Source organism: Pyxicephalus adspersus, chromosome 3 (assembly GCF_032062135.1).
Source record: "Pyxicephalus adspersus chromosome 3, UCB_Pads_2.0, whole genome shotgun sequence".
NCBI lineage: Eukaryota > Metazoa > Chordata > Amphibia > Anura > Pyxicephalidae > Pyxicephalus > Pyxicephalus adspersus.
The window spans coordinates 8,998,305-9,021,534 of record NC_092860.1 but is presented as its reverse complement, the minus strand read 5'-3'; the positions used below and the strand labels follow the sequence as shown (position 1 = coordinate 9,021,534).

At 44.3% G+C, this 23,230-nt stretch overlaps 2 protein-coding genes across 4 annotated transcripts in view; both read right to left on the bottom strand.

Annotated features, from left to right (window-relative positions):
* Window positions 1-9,543, bottom strand: part of CEP131 (centrosomal protein 131) — a 36,358-nt gene extending 26,815 nt beyond the window's left edge. For all 3 annotated transcript variants that reach the window (XM_072403498.1, XM_072403499.1, XM_072403500.1), the window contains exons 1-7: window positions 9,376-9,543; window positions 8,130-8,212; window positions 4,889-5,003; window positions 4,564-4,685; window positions 3,817-3,930; window positions 3,272-3,421; window positions 1,070-1,187 (exon numbers count right to left, since the gene is read on the bottom strand). In XM_072403498.1, the coding sequence (XP_072259599.1) occupies window positions 1,070-1,187; window positions 3,272-3,421; window positions 3,817-3,930; window positions 4,564-4,685; window positions 4,889-5,003; window positions 8,130-8,212; window positions 9,376-9,540 (867 nt within the window). In that variant the 5' untranslated portion in view covers window positions 9,541-9,543. The remainder of the gene's footprint in view (window positions 1-1,069; window positions 1,188-3,271; window positions 3,422-3,816; window positions 3,931-4,563; window positions 4,686-4,888; window positions 5,004-8,129; window positions 8,213-9,375) is intronic.
* A 4,427-nt stretch (window positions 9,544-13,970) lies between these two features.
* TEPSIN (TEPSIN adaptor related protein complex 4 accessory protein) lies at window positions 13,971-22,944 on the bottom strand. Its single transcript, XM_072403497.1, has 13 exons — window positions 22,818-22,944; window positions 21,541-21,613; window positions 20,846-20,937; window positions 20,670-20,763; window positions 20,140-20,207; window positions 19,606-19,684; window positions 18,671-18,742; window positions 17,945-18,145; window positions 17,298-17,475; window positions 15,934-16,047; window positions 15,303-15,381; window positions 14,973-15,107; window positions 13,971-14,626 (listed from the first exon to the last, which is right to left on the bottom strand). The coding sequence occupies exons 1-13, from the start codon at window positions 22,851-22,853 to the stop codon at window positions 14,177-14,179; spliced, it is 1,671 nt and encodes a 556-aa protein (XP_072259598.1). The 5' UTR covers window positions 22,854-22,944; the 3' UTR covers window positions 13,971-14,176.
* Between the last annotated feature and the right edge of the window lie 286 nt (window positions 22,945-23,230).

Below are 23,230 nucleotides of genomic sequence, written 5' to 3'. Positions count from 1 at the left end.
CTGCCCCTCTAAAGACTGGTGGAGGTATTTTCAGCAGAGGAAGTCAGATCCACAGAATGAACAAAGCAGGAAGATTCTCCCACTACACATGGTCAGGTACAGCTTTCTCCCCAAAAAGGAGAAGTAGTACAATAATAACATCACCAAATCTTCCTCCTAAAAGAGAGTGCCCAGGAACAAATAAGCTCACTGATATCTCTGGAGGAATAAAACTTAACATTTTTGGGGAACTGCTTAGGCACAATGAATATTCTGGATTTTTTGATTTTGTTTCCAATAAACAGAAAATCTTAGGCTAAGTACACACCTCAGATGATTCTTATCAGATAATCACCTCAGGGCTGATATGGAACGAGAATCTGGCGTGTTTACAGAGCTCATTGTTCATGGATTCGTCCGGGTGGATCCACAACGACGAACGAGGAACAAACGTAATGAAAGTGAAGAGGAGAGAGTGCAGCCGGGTGCTGCTCCGTCGTTCTCCCTCCTCCATGGAGCAAAACGGCGCTGTTTGTACAGTGCTCGCTCATGCATCGTTCAGTCTTTTGTTGTTAGAAAGGATTGCGAAAGATCCTTTCCAATGACAATTATTTCATGTGTGTATCTAGCCTTTGATTTTTGAGTTCAAGTTCAGTTTGGAATCAGGAAAGAGAAAGAAAACAATTATTTAAGAATTTTAACATTCATCAGTTTTCAATATAGAGAACTATGGACAGCAGGTTTATTTATGGACAAGCTTAGTGTTGCACCTCCTCTCTATGTGTGTAGGAATAGGAAAACTCATCCTGTCAATTCACATCCCTGCAGCTAGATATTCTACATTACCTGAAGCTATAATATATCTGGGCAAATACCACTGCAGCCGATCAAAAAACTGATAGCAAGAGGAAACAAAACTGCATTGGGTTGGGAAAAGTTTAACTGATATTTCTAGTTTCAGTTGCTGTCAGATCAGTATTTTGTTTACCACCTTTGCTTCCCTAAAAAGTATAAGCAATGCTCCCTTTGATTGGAAGAGGTAGCAGCTGTGCTTTACTTGCAATCATACATGATAATTCTCAACATTTACCTCCTTTTTGGAAGCCAACATTTGTCTTAATGCCACCTCTCCTGCTTGTTTATTCTGGCGCTGGCGTCTGTACCATCGTTGAATAGTAACAGCTGCATTGTTGACTTTTAGAATAAACCTAAGAAAAAATAAAATTGTAAAAAGCTTCTTTATCATTTGTAAAGAAACACAGTTGTTATTCAATGATCAGATTTTCAGGGGGTAGGGGTGGGGTAGGAGATCCCAGATGTATTGATAATACCAAGCAACATGTCAGAATGTATTTTAAACCTCTTGTTGTTGACCATTAAAATCACTTTTATCTACCTTACTTATCACTCCTGAAGGCTCTTCTGCTAGAACACCTGAAATGTGCTTGTCTTAGACAATCTGATGTCATAATGTACAATGGAGGACCAACTGTCCTGTGCTGTAAGTTAGGACATTGGGGTTCATTTACAACCCAGAGCATTGGCAGGAAAAGAGAAAATCAGGCTTAAATTTGCTGAAAGAAAAAAAAGCAGCTTTTTGCTGAAATGCAAACTTTCTCACTGGTGAATCTCTGCTACGTCTGCTAAGAGAAGTTTCACACCAGGGTTTAACAAAGTCTATCTCATTAAACAACATCCAGTAAGGCCAGGCTGTCAAGGACACATCCCCTGGACTCAATGTCACCATGGAGGTCTAACAAGATGGAATAAATAATTGCTCCAAGATGTTTGTGTCATAGAGGTAACCCCTATTATAGTGCCAGCTTTCTATTGCAACCTATCCCCATACTTTATTCCAACATTCCAATGCCTACCCCCTTAGTATGTCCCATTTTTCCATTGTCTTTGTATTATGCCCAAAGTCCCCTTGTGTGACCTAACTCCCATACCTTGTAATAGTTGTTATGTGCACACAGACCAAAGTCATGCAGCACTGCTCAGACACAATTTTTATTAGTTCCAATTCTCTTATTCTAGCTACAGAGCTGACACTGTGTGAGACTCACTTTGTTTGTCAATAGAAGTCCAGATCTCTGCAGCAGCCATTTTCTCTTAAGCCCCCCTTTTTTAAAGTAAATTGTTCCAGAGAAAAGTAAGGGACTCAACCATTTACAGAAAAATATGTTTTTTAACTTTGGATTCACATAGACATGTTACCTCCTTGCCAAGTCTAAATCAGGAAAAAAATTATATAGGGGGATCCCACCCTATTCTGCTGTGACGTCAGTCAGTATATTTCACAAAAAGGTATGAACAGGAGCATAGTTTTGGTGATCTCAGGTTTGGAAGGTAAATTAAGTGCTGGTCTACATACACATACCTATTAAGGAAAAATAACAGCTATCTTTTGAACCAAAGCCATCATTTCTAGTAAAGTAGAAATATGGCCTCCCATTATTTCAACCAAATAGGTGCTTCAGCTCTTAATTATAAGCACATCTGGAATTGCACTTTCCATTTGTTCCACAAATACCTGTTAATGTTGCAGTTGACGTGCACCCTTTCCTGTGGCAACAATGCTGTTCTGCTCCTGAATTCAGAGTAGTTTTCAATGACTTGTACTAAAACTGCTAAATCACAAGTCTGTAGCTTGTCAATCTACACCTGGCCACTGCTTTCTAGATTGACAACACTGATTCCACTGCCGAAACCCTTCAACTATGATCTGTAGTATGGGGAAGGGAAGCAAGACACAAATGTAAGAGGATTTGACTCAGAGAAGGAGTGTTTGGCTTACTTTGTGAGGCATAGTTACTAGATTTAGAATTTAGGACCATTTAATTTTCCTATAAAAGGAATATATAGGATCTATACCAGGTATAGAACACTGTTGGAATGGACTACATTATGTGAGATGGTAAATCTTCTGCCTGGAACAATTGCAGTGTTTTAGCTGAGTGCAACACCACGGCACATTTCGGTAACCACCCAGCTGTTCTGGGGTGGTTACTTAAAAGTTGGGTCACATTACAGGGGTCACTACCTGCCTACAGCTTCTTCCCACCCAGCTTAAATAAAAATTCTAGAGAGAATACTGTATTGGTAGATAATCCCACAAATCAAAACCTTTCTGAACATTTTATTTCCTGCAGATTGGTAATCTGAACATGATCTAAAACTTGTTTAAATATCTATACCAAAATTAATTATTTTGTCTGAAAGTTTCAGTCACTTGCATCTACACAGTTGATCTATACAGAAATCCTCAGACCAAAGTGAAGAAGACACTAACCGTTCTGCCTCCTCGGTGGAGACCTCACGCCTCTTCTGCTGTGAGCTGCCCCCGGTGTAGTTACGGCCGAGGTTGTTGGTGCTAGAAAGGTTTTTCTGCGATTTCTGGTAGCTGCTCCCTGGATCGTCAGCGGCGGTGGCTCTTTGGTTACTATCAGGAGCAAAAAAAAAAAAAGAACATCTATGAAGCCTTTGGAGTGTCACTCATCAGTTTAAAGCTTCTTCATTGCAGACATGTCAAAATCAAACAAAATAAAGTATGAACAATTAACAATAAAAATGTCAAATACTTCTACAGCCTTGTTGCTCAATTACCACTTTATGGATCCTTAGATAGCAAAGGCCACAAGCCACAGTGGAGATCAGTGGTGTTTGCAAACATACACCTTGACCGCTACTTCTAGCACTGGCTGGCAATTTGATACTTCATTTAATTTATATCTGAAAGTACAAAACTTTCTGTGTTCCTCAATAGACAGGAAAACAAAATTCTCAATGGTTTACCCCTTTGTTAAAGCAGGGCAAACAGACATGCTGACATCTTACTTGAGAGATGACGTCTTCTGATTGGAGCTTTTTGTGCTGAGGCCTCGATCACCAGAGGAGTAGTTATTATGAACCATGGTGGTGACAGTGTTCCCCACAGTTCCCTTGTTGCTCCTAAAGCATCAGAAAAGGTGAATTACAAAATAACAATTTGAAGTTTATTTCATGATTTTAAAGAGACCTTGTCACCTTGTGCAATGAAGACCAGAAAACAGTGCATGTACAGGCCAACCCTGAGAACGTCATACTGGACTCCCCAGTGCTCTCCTGTTGATCTTTCTTCCATTAAGCACTGGAAAATTCACATTATAGTGAGTGTGAACAAGCCTTAAGAGTTTATAAGTCCCTGTGTTGCTTGACAAGCTGCCCAAATTGTGCTGATAAAATAGAGGGAGGGACTGTGATATTGGTGCCTCTGTTGTTAATTATAAGGATGAATCTCTCCACAATGCATGTAGCAGAAATAAAGGAGTTTTTTTATGCTTTTATTCCTTGTCCACTTTATGTCCCCACCTAGAAGCATCGGCTACGACAGAGGAAGAAGTGGTGGCAAAGTATAAGTGAGTCAGGAAGGATGGCTTTAAACATACATAGATGCAGCGGTGACTGAGACCCTGACAAGTGTCATAAGATAGACATGGAGGTGGCCATATCTGAACATCACATACATTACAGTCTCAAGTGTATTGGCACTTTAGGGGTGAAAATGATTTACCAGGATTGCTACAAAATATGTCAAAAGATTACCTGTTGTTGGCGGGAAAGCTGGGAGCCAAAGCTGGCATATCTCTCCGCTTCATGCCCATGCTCTGCACTGAACTGGCGCTGCGAGCACTTGATGGTAAAGGGAACACCCGAGGCTGCTCATCCTATAAATAAAAAATGAGACACATGAATAACTGTACAGTTTACATTAATATCTTTTTTTCTGATGACTTTCTGCAGGACATTACATCAATACATTGATTTTAGAAAGAGATTTTCATTGCCAGAACATCGTTAAGTCATTTCACACAAATTGAGCCAAGCTGGGTTACCCCTGGGTGTTATTACAAAATACTGGGTATCTTACAAGAATGTTCCAGGTTGTCTTCTTCTCTGGAGGGGTTTTAGCCAAACCATGGAGCTTCTTTCTGCCAATAGAGCTGCTCTCGAAAAAGGCCAGGAAATCCTCTGGTTGATCCTCACTGCAAAGAAAAAGAACTTAATGGAGCAGAAAACAAAAAACAGGGAAAAATATAATCATCAAAATAGTTTACAACATTGTCATGTGATTTATTAACATTCACCAAAGGTTGTGTATTAGAAAGTCAGAAACCTCAATGCATTTCTATGTACCGCCAGCTGTGGCTGACTTCACTACTGTCATCCATCTGCATCCATTTAATAATCTCCCAATTGAATCAGAAAGCAGGAAAGAAACAGAGATGACCAAATGATACAAAGAACAGAGATACAATGCCAACTAAAGAAGGTGATCAGGATTGGGTAACCTTCAAACTCCAAGTGTACGTTCCGATCATTGGCTGATTGAACTGATACAACCCTAGGATACATTCAGAGCTGCATACAAACTAATACTGTTTATCAATACATAATGCAAAGCCTACACTATGCAGCATTTGTCATGGATTAGGCATTCATTAGGAATCAATATTATACTACAATGCATTGGGAAATGTCTTTTTATCACGCATGATTGGGAGTAGCAGGTAATTGGCATTCATATAGCAGAGGCCACTGGCAGTAAAACAGAGCCAATTGCAGGTGATCAATTGCATTGAATGATGACTTTAAACAACATTTCTATTCCACTATGGGGATGTTAAATATTCATCCTTGCTGATTGTCATTTAAACAAGCTGCCAGCAACAATCATCAGACAGAGCTCCTATTAAAATCTGTGCTAAACTGGAGCTGAATGGTGCTTTAAATGCTTTTAACAAAGCTGCTTGATAACATTGCAAACGTTTATTGGACTCACTAATCCTTTACAAGTTGAAAGTCATTTTAATAAAGTCTTATCATCTAGGGCTTTGGGGCAATGTGACCAACTATATCCACATGGCTGTAATTCTGTGGCACTGGGGTCTTGGGTTTCATTCCCTGAAAGAAAAAAAAACTGAATGGAGCTTTGTGTGAGGGTGTAGAGTTCCCCAATTCCTTCTTATATCCCAGAAACATGCAGCATACTTGGTTTTGTGCACATCTAGGGACTTAATGCTAGTGCTTAAGGCCCTCCAAGTAACTTGAATGTGAAGTATTCAATAAAAAGGCTTCTTATTTGCTGCTAAGGGTGACCACATTTAACACAGTCCTGTACAGTTAGGTATGTGCTTTTGATTTGATAGGTGTTTTTATTAATAATATTATTATTAATAATAAACAGTATTTATATAGCACCAACATATTAGGCAGCGCTGTACATTAAATGTACATTTATAAAGCATTTGGAGTGCCACACATCTGTTTAAAACTCCTTCACTGCAGAAGTGTCAAAATCAAACAAAATAAAGTATGAATAATCAACAATGAAACGTCAAATACTTCTACGGCCTTGTTGCTCAATTGACACTTTATGGATCCTCAGATAGTAAAGGCCACAAGCAACATTCTTATATGATATCAGGCCTGAGGCAATCATGGGATGAGAATCATCTGACCTGTGTACGTAGCCTTACCCTTGCATTTGCAGCTGAGGTTCTTCTGCTGCTCTCATGGTTGAATGGCAGCAGTTGGAAGCGCTATTGACCTGAATGTTGAGGTCAGCCACAAATATGAAATAGGCCTAGGGGCTCATCAAACATTTTTTTCTACAACTACAGCCACACTGAAATTTACAGCCACAAATCACACACTTTCAGAGATTTGTAACCAAGCCATAGTAGCAACACAATTAAAACCAGCGACTTAGTCTGCAATTACTAATATTACACAGTATTTATATAGCAACATCACATTACACAGCACTGTACAAAGTCCATAGTCATGTCACTAGCTGTCCATCAAAGGAGCTCACAATCTAATATCCCTACCTCAGTCATATGTCATTAATACAGTCTAAGGTCAATTTTGTGGAGGAAGCCAATTAACCTAACTGCATGTTTTTGGAATGTGGGAGGAAACCGGAGTAGGCAAACACGAGAAGTACCTGCAAACTCCATGCAGATAGTGTCCTGGCTGAGATTTTAACCTGGGACCCAGCACTGCGAAGGCCAGAGTTCTAACCACTGAACCACACTCTCTGTAATGTAGCTGTTTGCTATTCACTATGAATGTTAATAGATTGAGTGATTTCAGCAGTTCATCACTTTCATGACTTTCTTCACTATGAACATGTCTTTCTGGTTCGCATGTAGACGTCTGCCATTCATTGTGGGAGGAAACCAACACAAATACAGGGAGAACCTGCAAACTCCATGCAGATAGTGTCCTGAGATTTGAACCTGGGACCTAGCGCTGCAAAGACCACAGTGCTAACCACTGAGCCACCATGCTGCCCAGCAATGAAATGTTGTTATTACTCAATCAGCCACTTCCTGTTCTGATGTGCTATAGTCTCCCAATTTTGCTTAAATGTAACCTTGTCACATGCAGTGTTTGTGCAATCAGACAGCTGTGCCCAGGCTATGTGCAATGTCAATGATTCGCAGTGAATGCATAAAGACGAATTGCAAGAGGAGGCTGCAGGAGATCAGCAACACTGAAATGAAAAGTTAAGGATACACAGAGAACATTAAATGCCATCCACTTGGGTTTAAATTTACTTTAAAAAAAAAACTCCAGGACAAGCTTATCTATTGTTTTGTTATCATTGAACTGCAAGTCCCAGGTTGCCTGCAGAAGAAAGTTCCACATGCATGTAAATAGAGCTGTGGGGGGGCTGTGTTAAGCCGGACCCCCCACTCATGGCTCTTTGTACGGCAGCATTAGGAGTGCACTACAAGGTGCACAGTGAAAGGAACTAATCCTCAGGCCTGACAAAGACTCATCACTCCTCCCCTCCACTAGCAGAACATCTGTCACATTCTGGTGGAGATGAGCAGCGTGCAGCCCCCACCTTCTCCTCGCTCTTCTATTATTTCCCCCCAGGGAATGGCAGCTGGAATCACAAAGGTCAGAATATGAAAAGACTGCCAGCCACCTTCTCCCTGTTCCCAGCCAGAGTCTCGGCATCTCTGGGAACAGGAAAAGGCCAGCGTGCCCCCGTGGCACGGATCTTTCAGACATGTCCTACATTTGTACTCAGCCAGCACGGTGCCCCGTCTCTCTCGCCTGGCGCGTCTTGCTGTACCCGCGTCTGGTTGAATTACCTGTGCAGGGAGCTGTTCCCGGGTGTCACCTGGGTGGTGCTGTTGGATCGGCGAAGGTTATTGATCGCCCGTGGTGAGTCCTTCTGTGTAGGAGACATGGGAGCAGAAAAGGTCAGATAATACAAAAGAAATAAAGTCTCAGGGTTGTGTGTGGTATTTAATCAATCAGTATCATAACATTAACTTGTCATATTGTAAACGGATTTCAAATAAAGCAAAGCAGTCCTGTTACAGTATTCCTAGCCCCTAGTGACCAGCACCACAAATTGCCTGCAAATAAATTGACTTATGGTGGAAGAACTTCCACCTGGGTCATGTGACCTGATGCTTCCATTCTAGTATGAAGTCAGGCAGTTCATAAGGCGAAAGGATCAGACATGTGGTGGCCCCAGACTTCAACAAACCAGGGCCCGGACACGTGGTGGCCCCGGGCTTCTACAACCCAGGGCCCGGACACGTGGTGGCCCAGTCATTGGAAAACTTACCAAGGGGCAGATATAATCTGGCAAAACCGGACAAATATAAAGAAAAACTTTCAATGGCAAATTTTAGCAGCAGCATTTTCAAAGCTGATAGGAAGGGGGTGGAGCCTTGATGAGGTTTTTTTATTCCAACCAATGCCCCTCTATGGGGAATTTTCCCTCACTTCCTGTCGGGACAAACAACGCATGTCTTGGTGACAACAGCAACCCTATGGGTGTCACATGAGCAGAAAGCATTGAAAAATCTCTCCAATGGCGGTCACAAGATGGCTGAAATTTTAACCCTGTCCATTCAGCCTCCCCAAAAAAATGCTAGACATAAAGACATAAACATATCTGCACCCTGAACAGAACGTGCAATCATTTATCTAGGTTTCAGACACATGCTGACCCCTGTCTGACCCTGGGCTATTCAAAATAAAAAAACACCCCTCCTCCATCTATGGGCCCAGTCACACCAATCCCAAAATTGTCCTTGGATTATGTTAGGGACATCAGACTATTAGCATGGACTTTGTACAACGCTCCATAAATGTTGGAGCTTTATAAATCCATACCAATAGTAAGAGGGTGCAATGGATCAGAATTTCCCCCACTGCAAGGGTTAAATTGCCCATTGGGTTTCCTGCAGTATATTTTGCACTTATGGAACGGTTATGACAAACTTTTATGTGAACTTGCCCGTCTTCTATCAGCCTGCACCAATCAGGACGGAGGGGATGACAGGTGCATTGTGGGAATTTCGTGCCCTTTCTATATCTTACCATTGAGTTGCCTTTGCTCCTGGTGTCTGTGATGACGGAGATGGAGCGTGAGATGAGTTTGGCGCTGCTCGGGCGTTTGGCGACGGAGACCTGGGAGCCGGTGAGGGTCAGTTCGCTGTTGTTGCCCCCACCCTGCTGGCTGGGTGTTCCGAGTGGACTCTGCATGGCCGACTGGGAAAACAAATATAAAAAACATTTCCTACAAATGCCCAACCTTTGCCATTTCTTGCAATGTAACTTCCTTGTGTGGTGTGTTTGCCACTATATTATCCAGTGTGTACAACGCCACGGTATACAGAGCCGATACGTAAACTGGAGTTACAACCGCCGATCATAAAATTGTTGGGATTCCTGGTATTAGCTGCAGAGTTGGGACTTTTAGCAAATGTTTAATGGAAATTGAGGAATTGAAATATTAACCTTTGCTGGAGAAAAGGCTGCTACAGGCTCCCTCTAGTAATGGCTATATTATTAAATGAACCCGAAGGTTCTGCAATGAAGCATGCAGCTCGTAATAGATGCAGACAGGTGTACCTGGAATGACAGCAGGATAAGCCACGCCCACCTTCAAAAGCTACACCTACTTTACACTGCTAGCAGGTGTACCATATGGGTGGGCAAGGCTTATGGGAAGCTAACCACGCTCACACCTACTTTTTAGCAATTCTGAAGACCTATCAAGCCCTAATAACCTCAGCACATCACTAGGAAGGTCCTAAAACAGTACAGGTGGGCAGAGCCGGTCATGTTCAAGACTTCTGCAGGTGTCCAGATTTTCCTGTTATAGGGTGACAACGCTCTGTCCCCATCTCACAACTGTGGTCTTGTGTTGTCACCCCCGGTGGAGTCTACCAGTACAGGAATGGCCAATTGATATCAGGAAGAGCTCTGCAGGGAGTGCACATGGACGGGAAGGGGATCAGCAGTGCTGGGAATAAAATGTTTATATTATGCGGCGCTTTACCACTGAAATGTCATCCATTGGTGGTTCTCCATCTACTTCTGCATAGTCACTTGTGATTGTTTGGCATTGGGGGAGGTTTAAACAGCTGCACCCTGGGGATGGGGGGGGGGTGTCTGCTTTAAAGGTCTACCAGCCCTCATGGATGCCACTTGTGAGAGCTCCATTGTCTGCCCTCTCCTGGGAGTCTGAATGGTCCAATTAAATGCCCCCCACCGGTTGGCTGTTCTCATGCTGATGTCATCGCAGAAAAACTTCTCTGTAAAGGAGTTTTGTCTGCTTTTTTCTGACCCAAAGGGGTCACATGACCTTCCTATTGTGCCCACGTGATACGCCAAGGCCACTGCGGACCCACATTCTTTGTTTGGGGAATTATTGTTCACTTTTATAGACCTGCAGGTTCTCTAAATGCGTGCCCATTTTACTTTAAATGCGAGAAATATATTTTTAGGTTTTATTTATCTTGCACTGCAGCAGCATCCCCGGTCCCCTTAAGGCTCTGCCTGCAGGACAACATGCTGCATTAGAACCTACGTATGCATGCCTACTCATGCTTCAGAGCGCATGTGCTGCTGCTTTGCATTGCATGTGAGCCAGGTGGAGCTCCATCGCAGCCGCGGCTGGTGTTTCACTCTGTACCGCACATGTGCGCAGTGCCCATGCCGTTCAGGTGCTTTACTTTTCTGGCCTCTCCTACCCCAGCGCATTTCTGTTTGAAGTCCATGGGGGTAGAAAATGCAACGGTGGCTATGGCAGGGCTGAATGGGACCTGGAAAACAGAAAATAGAGGAAGAACGGATTTGATGGCTAATGATAGGCCATGGCCGGCAAGGCAAACTCGAGGAAACAAAGGGGTAACATACAAACTCCATGCAGATAGCATACCGGCCAAGATACAAACCTTGCACCCAAGCACTGCAGGGGACACTGGTGGACACCTAATTAACATTCCCGATGACAACGATAGAATCCAGACAGGATGTAAATTCTCTAATAAAGTTTTATTTGCATTCGCCAACTTAAAAATGTAAGATTTCTCTGCACCTTCTGCCCTTCTGGCATGTTGTCACCGAGACAGGAAGTGAGGGAAGTAAAAACTCACAATTATTTCCCAATTATCCAATAAAAAGTCAAAATGCTGCAAATAAATAAAACCCTTTATTTGTCATGCAAATATTGCAGCCCCCCCCCCCCCATTGAATGCATGACTCCGCCCACTACGCCAATATCACGGCTTACATAGAACAAAATACAGAAACGCCCCACTTCACCCTTAATAAGATGCCGAGGAGCAGGGGCCACAGAGCGCATTGGTGATCTTGCAGTCATGTGATCATTTACAGCCTGTATAAGACCCTTGCGAACACGTGGGGCGGCCATGAGTGCTTTGAGATAGAAGTGACAACGCAGGAGCCAGGAATTTTGGCTTGCATTGTGTTGTCACTCACAACAAGGAAGTGTTGCTGGCTGGCAGGATCACCAAGTATTTTAAAACTGATGAGAATTATTACAGGCAAAAGATAACCTGGCTCCTAATTTGGGATTTGGGTATAAAGAAATCTGAACTCCAAGCAGGAGGGTTCTATGTTCTATGTCATCATTGGCAGCTTGGATCACACAAAAGCTAATCACTGAACTTCCAATATTCCTGCTATTCTGTTATTATTATACCCCGAGAAATGCCAGGCTGCCATCGGCGAAGTAAATGTGGACAAGAAGTGTCGTGGAAAACAGGAAGAAGGAGGAATCTCTCTAATGGGGGTCACAGACAGAGAATACAGCCAATGGGAATGTCAAATTTATTCTTTCCCACCACACCCACCCAGTCTGTGTCCCCCCCGTACCGTGTCTCCCCAGTCTGTGCCCCCTGTATGGAACTGTGTCCCCCCCAGTCTGTGTCCCCCCAGTCTGCCCCCCCAGTCTGTGCTCCCCCTGTATGGAACAGTGCCCCCCCCAGTCTGTGCTCCCCCTGTATGGAATAGTGGCCCCCCCAGTCTGTGCTCCCCTGTATAGAACAGTGCCCCCCCTGTACCAAGTCCCCCCAAACTGTGCCCCCTGTATGGAACAGTGCCCCCCCAGTCTGCCCCCCCAGTGAGAATATTTCAGCACAGATATAATGATATGGATTGTTTCTCAGTTTTCATTGGGAATTGTCTAGGGGACCCCATACACCTTGTCCCAGTAACTCAAATGTTTCAGCCTCTGAAGCCTTCCCGTCACTCCTTCCCAGACCGGACAACTCCCCGGACAATCCACCACGAAATGCTCCATAGACTCTTCTTGGAGACAACCTAAAGGACAATTCCTATCAGCTGCAAATTTTACATTTCCCCTAACAAACATCTTACTGTGCAAGGACAACCAGGTGACATCAAACACCTTTGCAGGTAATCTACGGCCATTCAGATATTTCAAACTTTCCTGCAGAACCGATGTGACACAGTCTCTGAGTGCTAGCCAGGAGCAGAAGAAGGACCTGCAGATACTATGGTAGAGCTGTTTTCTGCTGCTTTCCAGGTATGACTTTTCTATTCCCCACATCCTCAGGGATTTCAGACCTGAGTGCAGGTATAATGGAAGGTGACAATGAGTCCATCTCCCCCTCTTTAGTGTATTTCCCCTTAACCAGGATTCTGCAAAGGGCTCTATCCAGGCTCTGACGCTGCTTACCCACATGGCACGGACATTGGTGTCCAGGCTCCCAAAACTCACTTTCAGGAACCAGGAGTCACAAAATAGGCCCAGATTCAGCATGCCCAACCCCCTTCTCTGCAGGTAAGTCACTCCTCTTTTTATTGGGTTTAACCTATTCCCCCACAAAAGCTGGAAAAACAAACTAAACAGCCTTGCAGATAGGCTATCAGGCAAAGGGAAGACCACAGACACATAGAGAAATACAGGGACCGGGTAGGTATTTAACATCGCCACCCTTGCTCTATAGGGTCAGATGTATGAATGGACTCTGCACAGTACCACTTCTCTCATCCTTTACCCTGGGTGTAATTCTCAGTATCTGTTCTCATTCTGTATGTATGGACTCTGCCCAGTACCACTTCTCTCATCCGTTACCCCGGGTGTAATTCTTGGTATGTTATCATTCTGTATGTATGGACTCTGCACAGTACCACTTCTCTCATCCTTTACCCTGGGTGTAATTCTCAGTATCTGTTCTCATTCTGTATGTATGGACTCTGCCCAGTACCACTTCTCTCATCCGTTACCCCGGGTGTAATTCTTGGTATGTTATCATTCTGTATGTATGGACTCTGCACAGTACCACTTCTCTTGTCCTGTACCCCACGTGTAAATCCCAGTATCTGTTCTTATTCTATGGCAGACATTCGATCAGATGGAGATCCTCTCTTGCCCGCAGAGACAATGCCACGCCTGCCCATGCGCAGGAGTTACATCATCTGTGGCCATCCAATGGCAGAAGAGGATCGCCATCTTCTTGGAAGTCTTCCGCAGAGCCGGCAGCTGATGCGGTGTTACCAGTTCCTGTACCAGTCATCGCTGCAGGGTGCCTGCACATGGGTAGGTATGAGCTATAATAAAGACGCTTCATGGAAGGATCACCAGAGTTGATTCCTAGAAAAGCTGCAGATTTATAAAGATTGACTTTTGAAATAAATCATTTATAAGATTTTACTAATTGGTGTTTTTGTATAATTTAATATAAAAACTCCATGCACCTTAGGTATTGGTGCAGCATGTTCTCAATCAGCACAGCCCGGGGCCCCAAATTATTTTTCTGCATCATCAGCTTGCAGAAAAAAATTGCAAAATGCAGCAATTGCTCATTCACACCAGAAGAGGCTCTGCATGCATGTTAGTGCGCCCTCATGTGTTCAAGAAGGAGAATGCAGACAGCTGGGCAGTTCTTTGCTGTGATAGTGACTCTGTATAGGTTACAGGTCGCTCTAATGAGTTTGTTTTTGTGCCGCTCCTCACTGGCATTACCAAATCCATTCCATCAAACAGCGACAAACAACCAGAAGGCTGCGGCCCGGAATGCAGATCAGGGGGGGCTGATAGCTCCGAGTCCATAATACGGCCTCCTTCAGGAAGTGATGAGCTGTAATTACCATGAGTAGGACTTGTAGCGTCCAATTTTGGAAAGGGGGATGGGGGGACACTGGATGGGGCCAGCAGCTTCTTATCTTCTGATTGGGGCAGAATGTCATTTAAAAGGTCCAGTGGACTCGCCTGGGATGGGGCCGGTAACAGCGAAGGCCGAGAAGATCCAGATTTAGGAGAATGTCCAGTAAGTGCTTCAAATTGGAGTAGAATCTGCAAAATAGTAGCAAAGTTTCCTGACATTAGACATGAGAGCTGATTACACATTATTTATTCTGTTGTAGAGGAGAGAGTCGGGTTAGTGGAATACTCGGCCACTTTAGTAAGGGCTGTTTCAATGGAATGGGCAGCTTAAAAGCCAGACAGGAGAGGGTCAAGGAGAGAGTTGGTTCTCAGGTAATCTATGAGTCTTTTATAGACAAGGCGCTCAATAAATTATTGGCTACTTTTGCAGGAACTATAAACTTCTGTTTTTTCACCCTGACACTGTAATGTTACCAACAGCAAATAGAAAATGAATGTAAATCGTTAAATTCCATAAACAAAAAATTGGCGTTACCTTCCTGGCTTTGTCCATCACCGGGCCTGCGGGTCCTCCGCTCAGTTTCTGCAGGTTATTCCTCACTACGGTCAACATGTGATCATGTGACAACAGGTCAGAGGTCATAAGAGAAGCAATCGCACACATGGAGCGCTACAAGGAAACACAATGTGGATTAATATAGAACTAGTTGTTTGCACAATTTCTAACACACAACGGTTCCGTTGGGCAGTGAAGATGCAGCAATCGCCTGAATAGCAGGGAACAAGCTGCTGTAGTCCTGTTATGTCAATTTAGGATTGGATATGTGGCAGGGGAATTGTCCACACCAGTCATCATTCGCCTTACCAATTTAACACAAGCGTTGTCATCTTCCAGCGAACGATTTAGCATCTCAAAGACGACCTCACAGTTTAGGAGAGAACATCTGCAAGAAACAGAATGTAGTGTAAGTTAGAAAGGAACAGATGCAGTTACACAATAAACACAAGGCAGGAGTCTGGGGCCCTGTGGATGCCCAGGGGGCCAGCTGCAATTGGTCGACCTTTGCACAATTACCTGGAACTGTCCAAGGGAGGATGGACCTGTAGGCTGCTGGGTCTGATCAGGCTATGGCTACAGACAATGTATATGGGGGAGAGGGGGGGGGGTCTTCTCTGTGCCTTTTGCAATCTATCTTCTCAAATCATCAAATTAATATAACCAGGCAGTTTGCTGCAATCATTGTGCAGAGTTGCTATACAGGATGCACACCCTGCATGTACAGAGGGCTCTTCATTAGTACAGAATTACTTTACAACACTAAAATGTACATTTCTAAAAAAAAAAAAATAAAAAAAAATGACAGATTCTCTTTAACTCGCTGTGCAATGACATTACCGCACAAGTGACTTTAACCTTGACAGTAGTGTCTGCAGTTGTTTATGTCAAGACGAATCGATCAGCGCAGACACTCCGTCCTTGCAGCGTCACCACTCACCCTCTGATAAAGTGTTGCACTTCGTCTTGTGTCAGGAACACTCTGTCCCCTCGGGTCACCGTCAGAACCAGCTGAGCCTCTTGCAAACAGTCGCCGGGGTGGGACGGCTCAACTCTGTACAGAGAGAGAGAGGAGAAAATAAAACGACTCTTACTGCTAAATATGAGGAGAGCTGTCACCAGTACAAACCCTACAGACTGACATGAAGGGGGAGTGAGAGAAATCTCTGGGGGTACACACTGCCCTCGTATCACCATTCTTCCATGCTGGTGGAAAGAAGATTTACATAATGAATACAACCTAGGGGTCTCAAATGAGAAGGTTTTGGTATTGTTATATATTAGTGAACAGATGCCAGAGATTTCAGGGTATCACAGTCCAGTTTTATAATTCAATTGTCCACTGAACAATAAGCAGCCCCCCGAAATACAGCTCCTCAGCAGAGCTCACATCCATGCATGTCTGCAGCTTGCTTTCTACATCATACATAAACATCTCTGACCTCCTGTCTGGATGAAGGCAAATTCAGGGGCGTACCTGGGTTGCTTACTTCTAACGCCAGACTCCTTCCCAGAGAGACCGAGCACAAGAGAGTGAGAGCGAGAGACAGACTGCACCACAACATTTATAGCAGGATAATGGCACAGATTTTGGTTTTCTGAGGTCCCTCCCATAAGTTGTATTACTTGTTGAAACATTACTGTTTTACTTCATTATATATATAATATAGAGCAGCCTTTATTGACCTTTTTTAGGGGGGGAACCCTTGAAATAACTTTCAGGTCTCAAGGAAACCCTTCTATAATTCCTAAATCCACAGCACACAGTACATTAGTGTGGTGATCAGTGGGAGGAATTCCTATTACATTGCTGGCCATTGGGAAGAATGTCACCCTTACAGATAGCCAAAAAGATCATTGGTGTCATCTAAACTGACCCGAGAGGCACAAACTGCTGATTGGTCAAGGAAACCCCAGCAACCTCTGGAGGAACCCTGGTTAAGAAAAACTGATATAGAATAACAACGCTCCAGTCTTGATGTAGCTATAGAATTGGCATCCTATGGACTAGGTAGTCTTAGATATTTAATTTGGAAGCTTTCATCTAAATTCTCACCTCAAACTCCTTTTACAGATGAGAATTTAGATGAAAGCTTCCAAATTAAAGCCCAACCTCTATGAACATTATTTTAGGCAGTTACAGCAACAATTATTTCTTTACCACTTTGGAAAAAAGGAGTTCCAGATTAACTGAATCACCCAGCTTCACTGATTAAAGTGTGGACTGTTCAGCCTTGGAGAACTTTAATAAATCAGGCCTAAAGTAGGGGAATTATTTTTGTCCATCAGTAAAAGTCACTTTACCTGTCAGTGGTGTCAGCGCTCTCTCTGTTGCTGCTCCGGGATTGGCAGTCACTGCCGGTTTTGCTGGCGGCGTCAGAGGAGAGACTGTGGGAGGATTTGTCTTGGACGGAGTCCTGTGAGCTGTGGCCGCTGTCGCTGTCATCCCAGCCCCCACCGGGAACTCCTGAGCGGTGACAACCTGCGAGTGTAGAAGAGAAAACAAAAGAGAAAAAAAAAAGGGAAAGCTCTCACATTTACAGCAAGGGCTGCATTGTTCCACATTGCATTGTGTCTTCCCTGTCAAGTCAGCACGGTGGCTCAGTGGTTAGCACTCAGGTATTTGCAGTTTTGGGTCCCAGGTTTGACACTATCTGCATGGAGTTTGCAGGTTCTCCCCGTGCTTGTGGGGGTTTCCTCTGGGTACTCCGGTTTCCTCCCACATTTCAAAAACATGCAGTAAGGTTAATTGGCTTCCCCCAAAAAATTGACCTTAGACTGTATTAAAGACATATGACTATGGTAAGGACATTAGATTGTGAGCTTCTTTGAGGGACAGCTAGTGACATGACTATGGACTTTGTACAGCGCTGGATAATATATCGGCGCTATATAAATACTGTGTAATAATAATAATAAAGTCAGGTAAATAAAAAAATATTGCAGTTTACCTTTGATGCTGCGTGCACCTTTAGGAACCGATTTTTCGGCAGGAGGCAGTCCAACGCCTATTGGCACCACTACGGGTTTGTATGTGTTATCGGCTTGGTCACTGGGACAAGGAGACTGTAAACTGGTCCCAACCATCACTGCCTGGGTCACTGCCACTGCTGCCCTCTGAATACCACTGAGCAGCGCTTCACCTGTCGTTCCTAAATATAAAACATTGTTATACACTAGATGGTCAAAATGATACAACCCCCCCCCCCCCCCCAAATGATTGTGTTCAGGTTCAGGTGTTGCAATGTAATATTATTCCACAACATACAAAGACAATTGTGCTCTTCTTGTTTGTGGAATGCCCCAGTATGGCTGTGCCCTGGTGTATAAACCCAGCCATGGTGTAACCAGTTTTGGAGAAACTAGAGGAACCCTGACCTCAACCCTACAGAACGCCTTTGGGATAATTTGGAACGTTGATCCTGATTTGTCTTTTCATCCAACATCAGTACTCGCCTTCTAGCTAAATAAACCCAAATTCTCACAGAAACTCTACTAGTAAAATTTGTGATTAAGCCAGTTTCTGTCTCATTATGGCCAGTGAAGCTCCCCCATTCCTCTGAAGAGCCAATAGCAAGCATCAGTAAGAGCAGTATCACATTTTCACACCAAAACTTTTTTTTATGATTTCCCAGACTTTTAATGAGTACACAAGAACAAGCAAAGGGAAAATGTACCTGAACCTGGTTTTTCTGGAGAATATCCAAATCCTTGCAATGTATGGGGGTGACACACTTGGGAACCCATTCCTGAAAATGAATAAGAATGTAGTCAGTAAAATATTTATTACCTCCTGCCAGTAACAAAGTTCCTGCCCTAGGGTGACAACACACCTGGCCCTATCTCCACCACATATTATGGAGAGATTTGAAGGCAAAGCACAGGAGCTTGAATTTGATTCTCAGGTGAAATGGAAGCCAATGAAGAGAAGTACAAAGAGAGGCAGCAGAAGAGGAGCGGTTGGAAGGATGGATGAGTCTAGCTGCAGCATATATGCAAAAGAAGAATCCCAGCTTTGCTGCAAATGTATATTGTATAGCAGTGTGCAGAGGGTTAAACCGAATTTCTGATATGATGAATTCTTTTTGCAGAATTCAGCAGATAGTTCTCTATTCTTATCCAGGCAGCCTGAAGACCCGATGAAGGAAAGAGAAAAGCCTGGATATTGCATTAAATATCTTTCAGAATTGTGATGAGTTTATATAGCGCTGACATATTATATAGGGTTGTACAGAATCAACGTTATGACTCTTATTGTCCCTCAGAGGGACTCATAATTCAGTGTCACTACACTGACACAGACTATAGCTCATTTATGATGGGAAGGCAAATGACCTATCAGTATGTTTTGGAGAATGTGGGAGGAAACTGGGGAGCGTGGGGGAACCCTGTGCCAAGAATAAAACATGAGAGCGATGCAAAGTCAGCAGTGCTAGCCACTGAGCCACCATGCAAAGTCAGGGATGCTAGCCACTGAGCCACCATGGTGCCCACTTCATAAACAATAATATGGTATGGTTCTCCCTGATATTCCATATGGGCACTTTTACTAATAGAGCACCCAAACAGCCTCTTATAAGAGACAGGTACACTTGGAGGTCTTCTGGATTACCTGTCTGGGGCTTCTCCTTAGCAGGCAGCATGTTGGAGCTGTTCGGTAACACATCTGTAAACAAACCGCTGACAAGTTCCTGAAGAAGAAAAAAATACAGAAGATGAATGACAACACTGTACTGAGGAGGATAAATTGATCTATGGACCTCAGTATCCTCCCAAGAAGTTTTTTTAAGCAGCCCCTGTACTGTGACCCAACTTTTCAGTAACCACACAAAAACAGCCTGATAAGTGCCAGGTGTGTGCCCAGCTAAAGGGGGCTGGGGAGAAAGCTGGACCTCTCCAAGTGAGTACAATTCTGAAATAAAAACTGCACATGTTGCTTTAGAGCAAGCAATCAGACCCAGGGGTGGAGAGTGACCAGTGGGGAATCAAAGGGTTTGGGCTTTCAGCACATCTGCTTGAACTGTTGGTTTTTGTTGAATGCTGTGCATTGGGGGACCCCACTTTGTATTTACTGAGGGGCCCAGAAGACATTAGCTGCTAATGAATCTTCATGATCTCTGCACTCCGACATAAGACAAGGACTTACCTGAGCGGCAGATCGAACTTTCTGGTACAAGCTGATACCATGAAGGGGGTCCGGAGGCCCACTAACAGCTGGAATAGAAAAAAGTACAAACCAATCAGAAACTTTGATAGACCAGAAAAAATTACCCCACAGCCTTCCCTCCCATAGAGAACACATGATCACATGCTAGGCTTTTGGTCACATGACCAGCAATACAGGGAGCATTTTTTACTGCTTCACAGGTTGTACATGTCGAGGAGCAGAAATGGTTGCACAAGTGTTGGTGATGATACTTTTATCTATTATGTGCTGACCCCTCCTCAACAGCGGATATATGAAAGGAATATGTTTCACCAAGCTCCCTCCATTACTGACCCTCACTTGGAAATCCTTTATACATCTTGGAAAACATAATAAGCAACACTGGTAAAACAGCCAATCGGTGTGCATTCTGAGCAAGAAGACCTCAACCAATCAGAAGCTAGCACTCAATATTTGCCTGGAGGAGCATTTAATTATTTTGGTTGTCAGATCAGCAGAATCAGCCTTACCCGCAGCCTCCTGGATGTAAGACGCATTGCGTCGGAGATCCTGGACGAAGAGTTCGGTGCTGTGAGCGCACAGATACAGCAGGATCTTCAGAACCTGGGGAGCAGACAGAATTCAGGAAGAGTCCAAGCAGCACCCAGGCCCGCCTTTTCCCTATGGGGTTTCCCAGACAACCTACCTTTAACTTCACGTGGCATGAGTTGTTCTGTAGGCGGTTTAGGAGGTATTCCAATAGGCGCTGCCCGCTGCCAGTGGACTCATGGGATATTTCTGAGTGGGTGAGTTAGGGACAACAAAACAAATACATTTTATTGTGAGATGGCGGTACTGATCCACCTGGCACCAAGGGAGCAAATGTATCTCAAACTAAAGGACAGAAAAGTTTTGTCTTTACACTTTAAATCTGATTTCCGGGGAAATGAAAATTACTTCTGCAACAGGCTGCTACACACTGCAAGGGGTAAGTGATCATTAATAAGCACTTTCACTGCCCTTACACCTCCTAAGGCTCCGCCTCTCTGTACAGCTGGTCCTGGGAAGCCCCTCCCCTTCAGGGTCAGTTGCAGGTCATTGATGTCATGAGCTACAATGCAGGACCAGCTGTTCTGCATTGTAATGATGCCGAGAGCCCGCCCACAACCTGGAGCACCGGAGGGGTAAGTAAGAGGTCTTTACCAATACCCTAGAAGAAGGGGAACATTTACCCCTTGCAGCCCCCACTTTCACTGTATCAGTCCTATTGTAACCCCCACCCCTGAAAATATTAATATATTTTTATGGAGCAACCACACCCTGGTTGCTCCATAAAAATTCTATGGACACCCCCACTGTGTTGCCCCCCCCAAACCTGAAGGATCCCATTACAAAGGATACTGGCAATCTCTTCATATAAGTACCCTGGGCAGGGGGTGTCGTCGTCAGAGGTCCCCTTCAACAGCACCGGAAGCTGAGAAAATAAGAAGGCATAATAAATTAATATAATCCACAGGTATAAGGAAGGCAGGGGGCGCCTGTCCCAGAATGCATTAGCATGTATGTACACAAGGACAGACCGGGTGGTCTCTCTGCTGAGGTCTGACACACCACCTACTGCAGGGGTCTTAAACTCTGGCCCCCAAAATTATTTTTTTTGGCCTCCAAATAAATTCTAAATGAGTTGCAGCTGGCCCGCCTCTGCATTGAGATAGCGCCGCTGCATTGAACAGATCCCGGCATCGCTCGCGTCTATAGACCAGCGGCCTACCTGCCTATGCCTAGCCGCGCATTGGACTGTTTTATTGATGCAAGGAATTGTAGTAGCGCTGTGATTTCTCTATTATAAGCTTGTTCCAGATTGAATGTTAAGCAAAACCTCTTTGTTTCCATATGAAAAGGTTTTATATCTAATGACAAGGAAAAACGTCCTCATTTTTTTCAATAAACTTCAAGTTTGGCCCTGCGACTTTGTCCAAGTTTTTAATTTTGGCCCTCTGTGTATTTGAGTTTGACACCTCTGACCTAATGAGTCATTGCAAAATTACCCCAATATGGAAGTAGCATGAGCTTTCCTGATTGGATAGCCCTGGCTCTGACTTAGCAGGAGGCGTGGTCAGATCTCAGTAGGGAGACCACTGCTTCCACACACCCAGCAAGGCTCCTTCTCTGCAGCTTGCTGGCAGCGGAAGGGCTTTTCTGCTTGGCCTGTGACTGCTTTCCAAAGCAAACCAATTGTATGACACTGTAATTATTCTTTCATCTGGCCCGGGCGCATTCCTGACCCAGAATACCAATCATCATAAAGCAATGAGGACGCTGTGGCCCTTCTACATTCATAACACACATATAGATCGATCTCATCTACCAAAACATAATCCCAAAGGGTAAGATTCTAGATGTGACTTCCTGTCTCTGTGACAACAGCTCATCCCATGTCTTGTAAGGGTGTCACCAAAACAGGAAGTGGAAAATAAACCCCCTTTAGGGTCACAGACAGAAGTTTTAGCTCTTTCTGCTCTGCCCACAACACATAGAGGGGGTCTGGAGTTTGGTGAAAGCTTCGAGGTGTGGTGGGGTGTTTTATTGGTTGAATGCCCAGGGTGTTCATGTTTGTGGGCCCCTAAACTGGCAGGTCACATGGTCCATGGTACCCCCACCCCTCCTTGCCCTGTTACCTGGTGTAGGAATGCCAGCCTGTCCAGCACCGCCATCCTCTGTGGACTCTGGCAGGGCCAGGAAGAGTCCACCAATCATAGTATAGTGTCTCGCCAGCCAATCACGGTTCTCAGTAGAATTCTATCAAACTCCTCCCATCGGCCAATCAATGCGCTCGTATCTCCACCCTCAGCCAATCGTTTAGCTGCCCTCTGTGGACTCTGGCAGGGCCAGGAAGAGTCCACCAATCATAGTATAGTGTCTCGCCAGCCAATCACGGTTCTCAGTAGAATTCTATCAAACTCCTCCCATCGGCCAATCAACGCGCTCGTATCTCCACCCTCAGCCAATCGTTTAGCTGCCTTCCGCTCGCCGGTTCCTCCTCCTTAATGGGTGTAGCTGCGGACGGCTTACCAATCAGGAGCTGGTGGCT

Bases quoted from the DNA above. Each gene is read 5' to 3' on its own strand.
- TEPSIN (XM_072403497.1), bottom strand. From the start codon at position 22,853: ATGGCGGTGCTGGACAGGCTGGCATTCCTACACCAG. The intron at 18,743-19,605 runs GTAATCCAGAAG...ATTCATTTTCAG, and splicing joins TAAGGAGAAGCCCCAGACAG to GAATGGGTTCCCAAGTGTGT. The intron at 15,108-15,302 runs GTAAGGCGAATG...GTTTCCTTGTAG, and splicing joins ACAACGCTTGTGTTAAATTG to CGCTCCATGTGTGCGATTGC.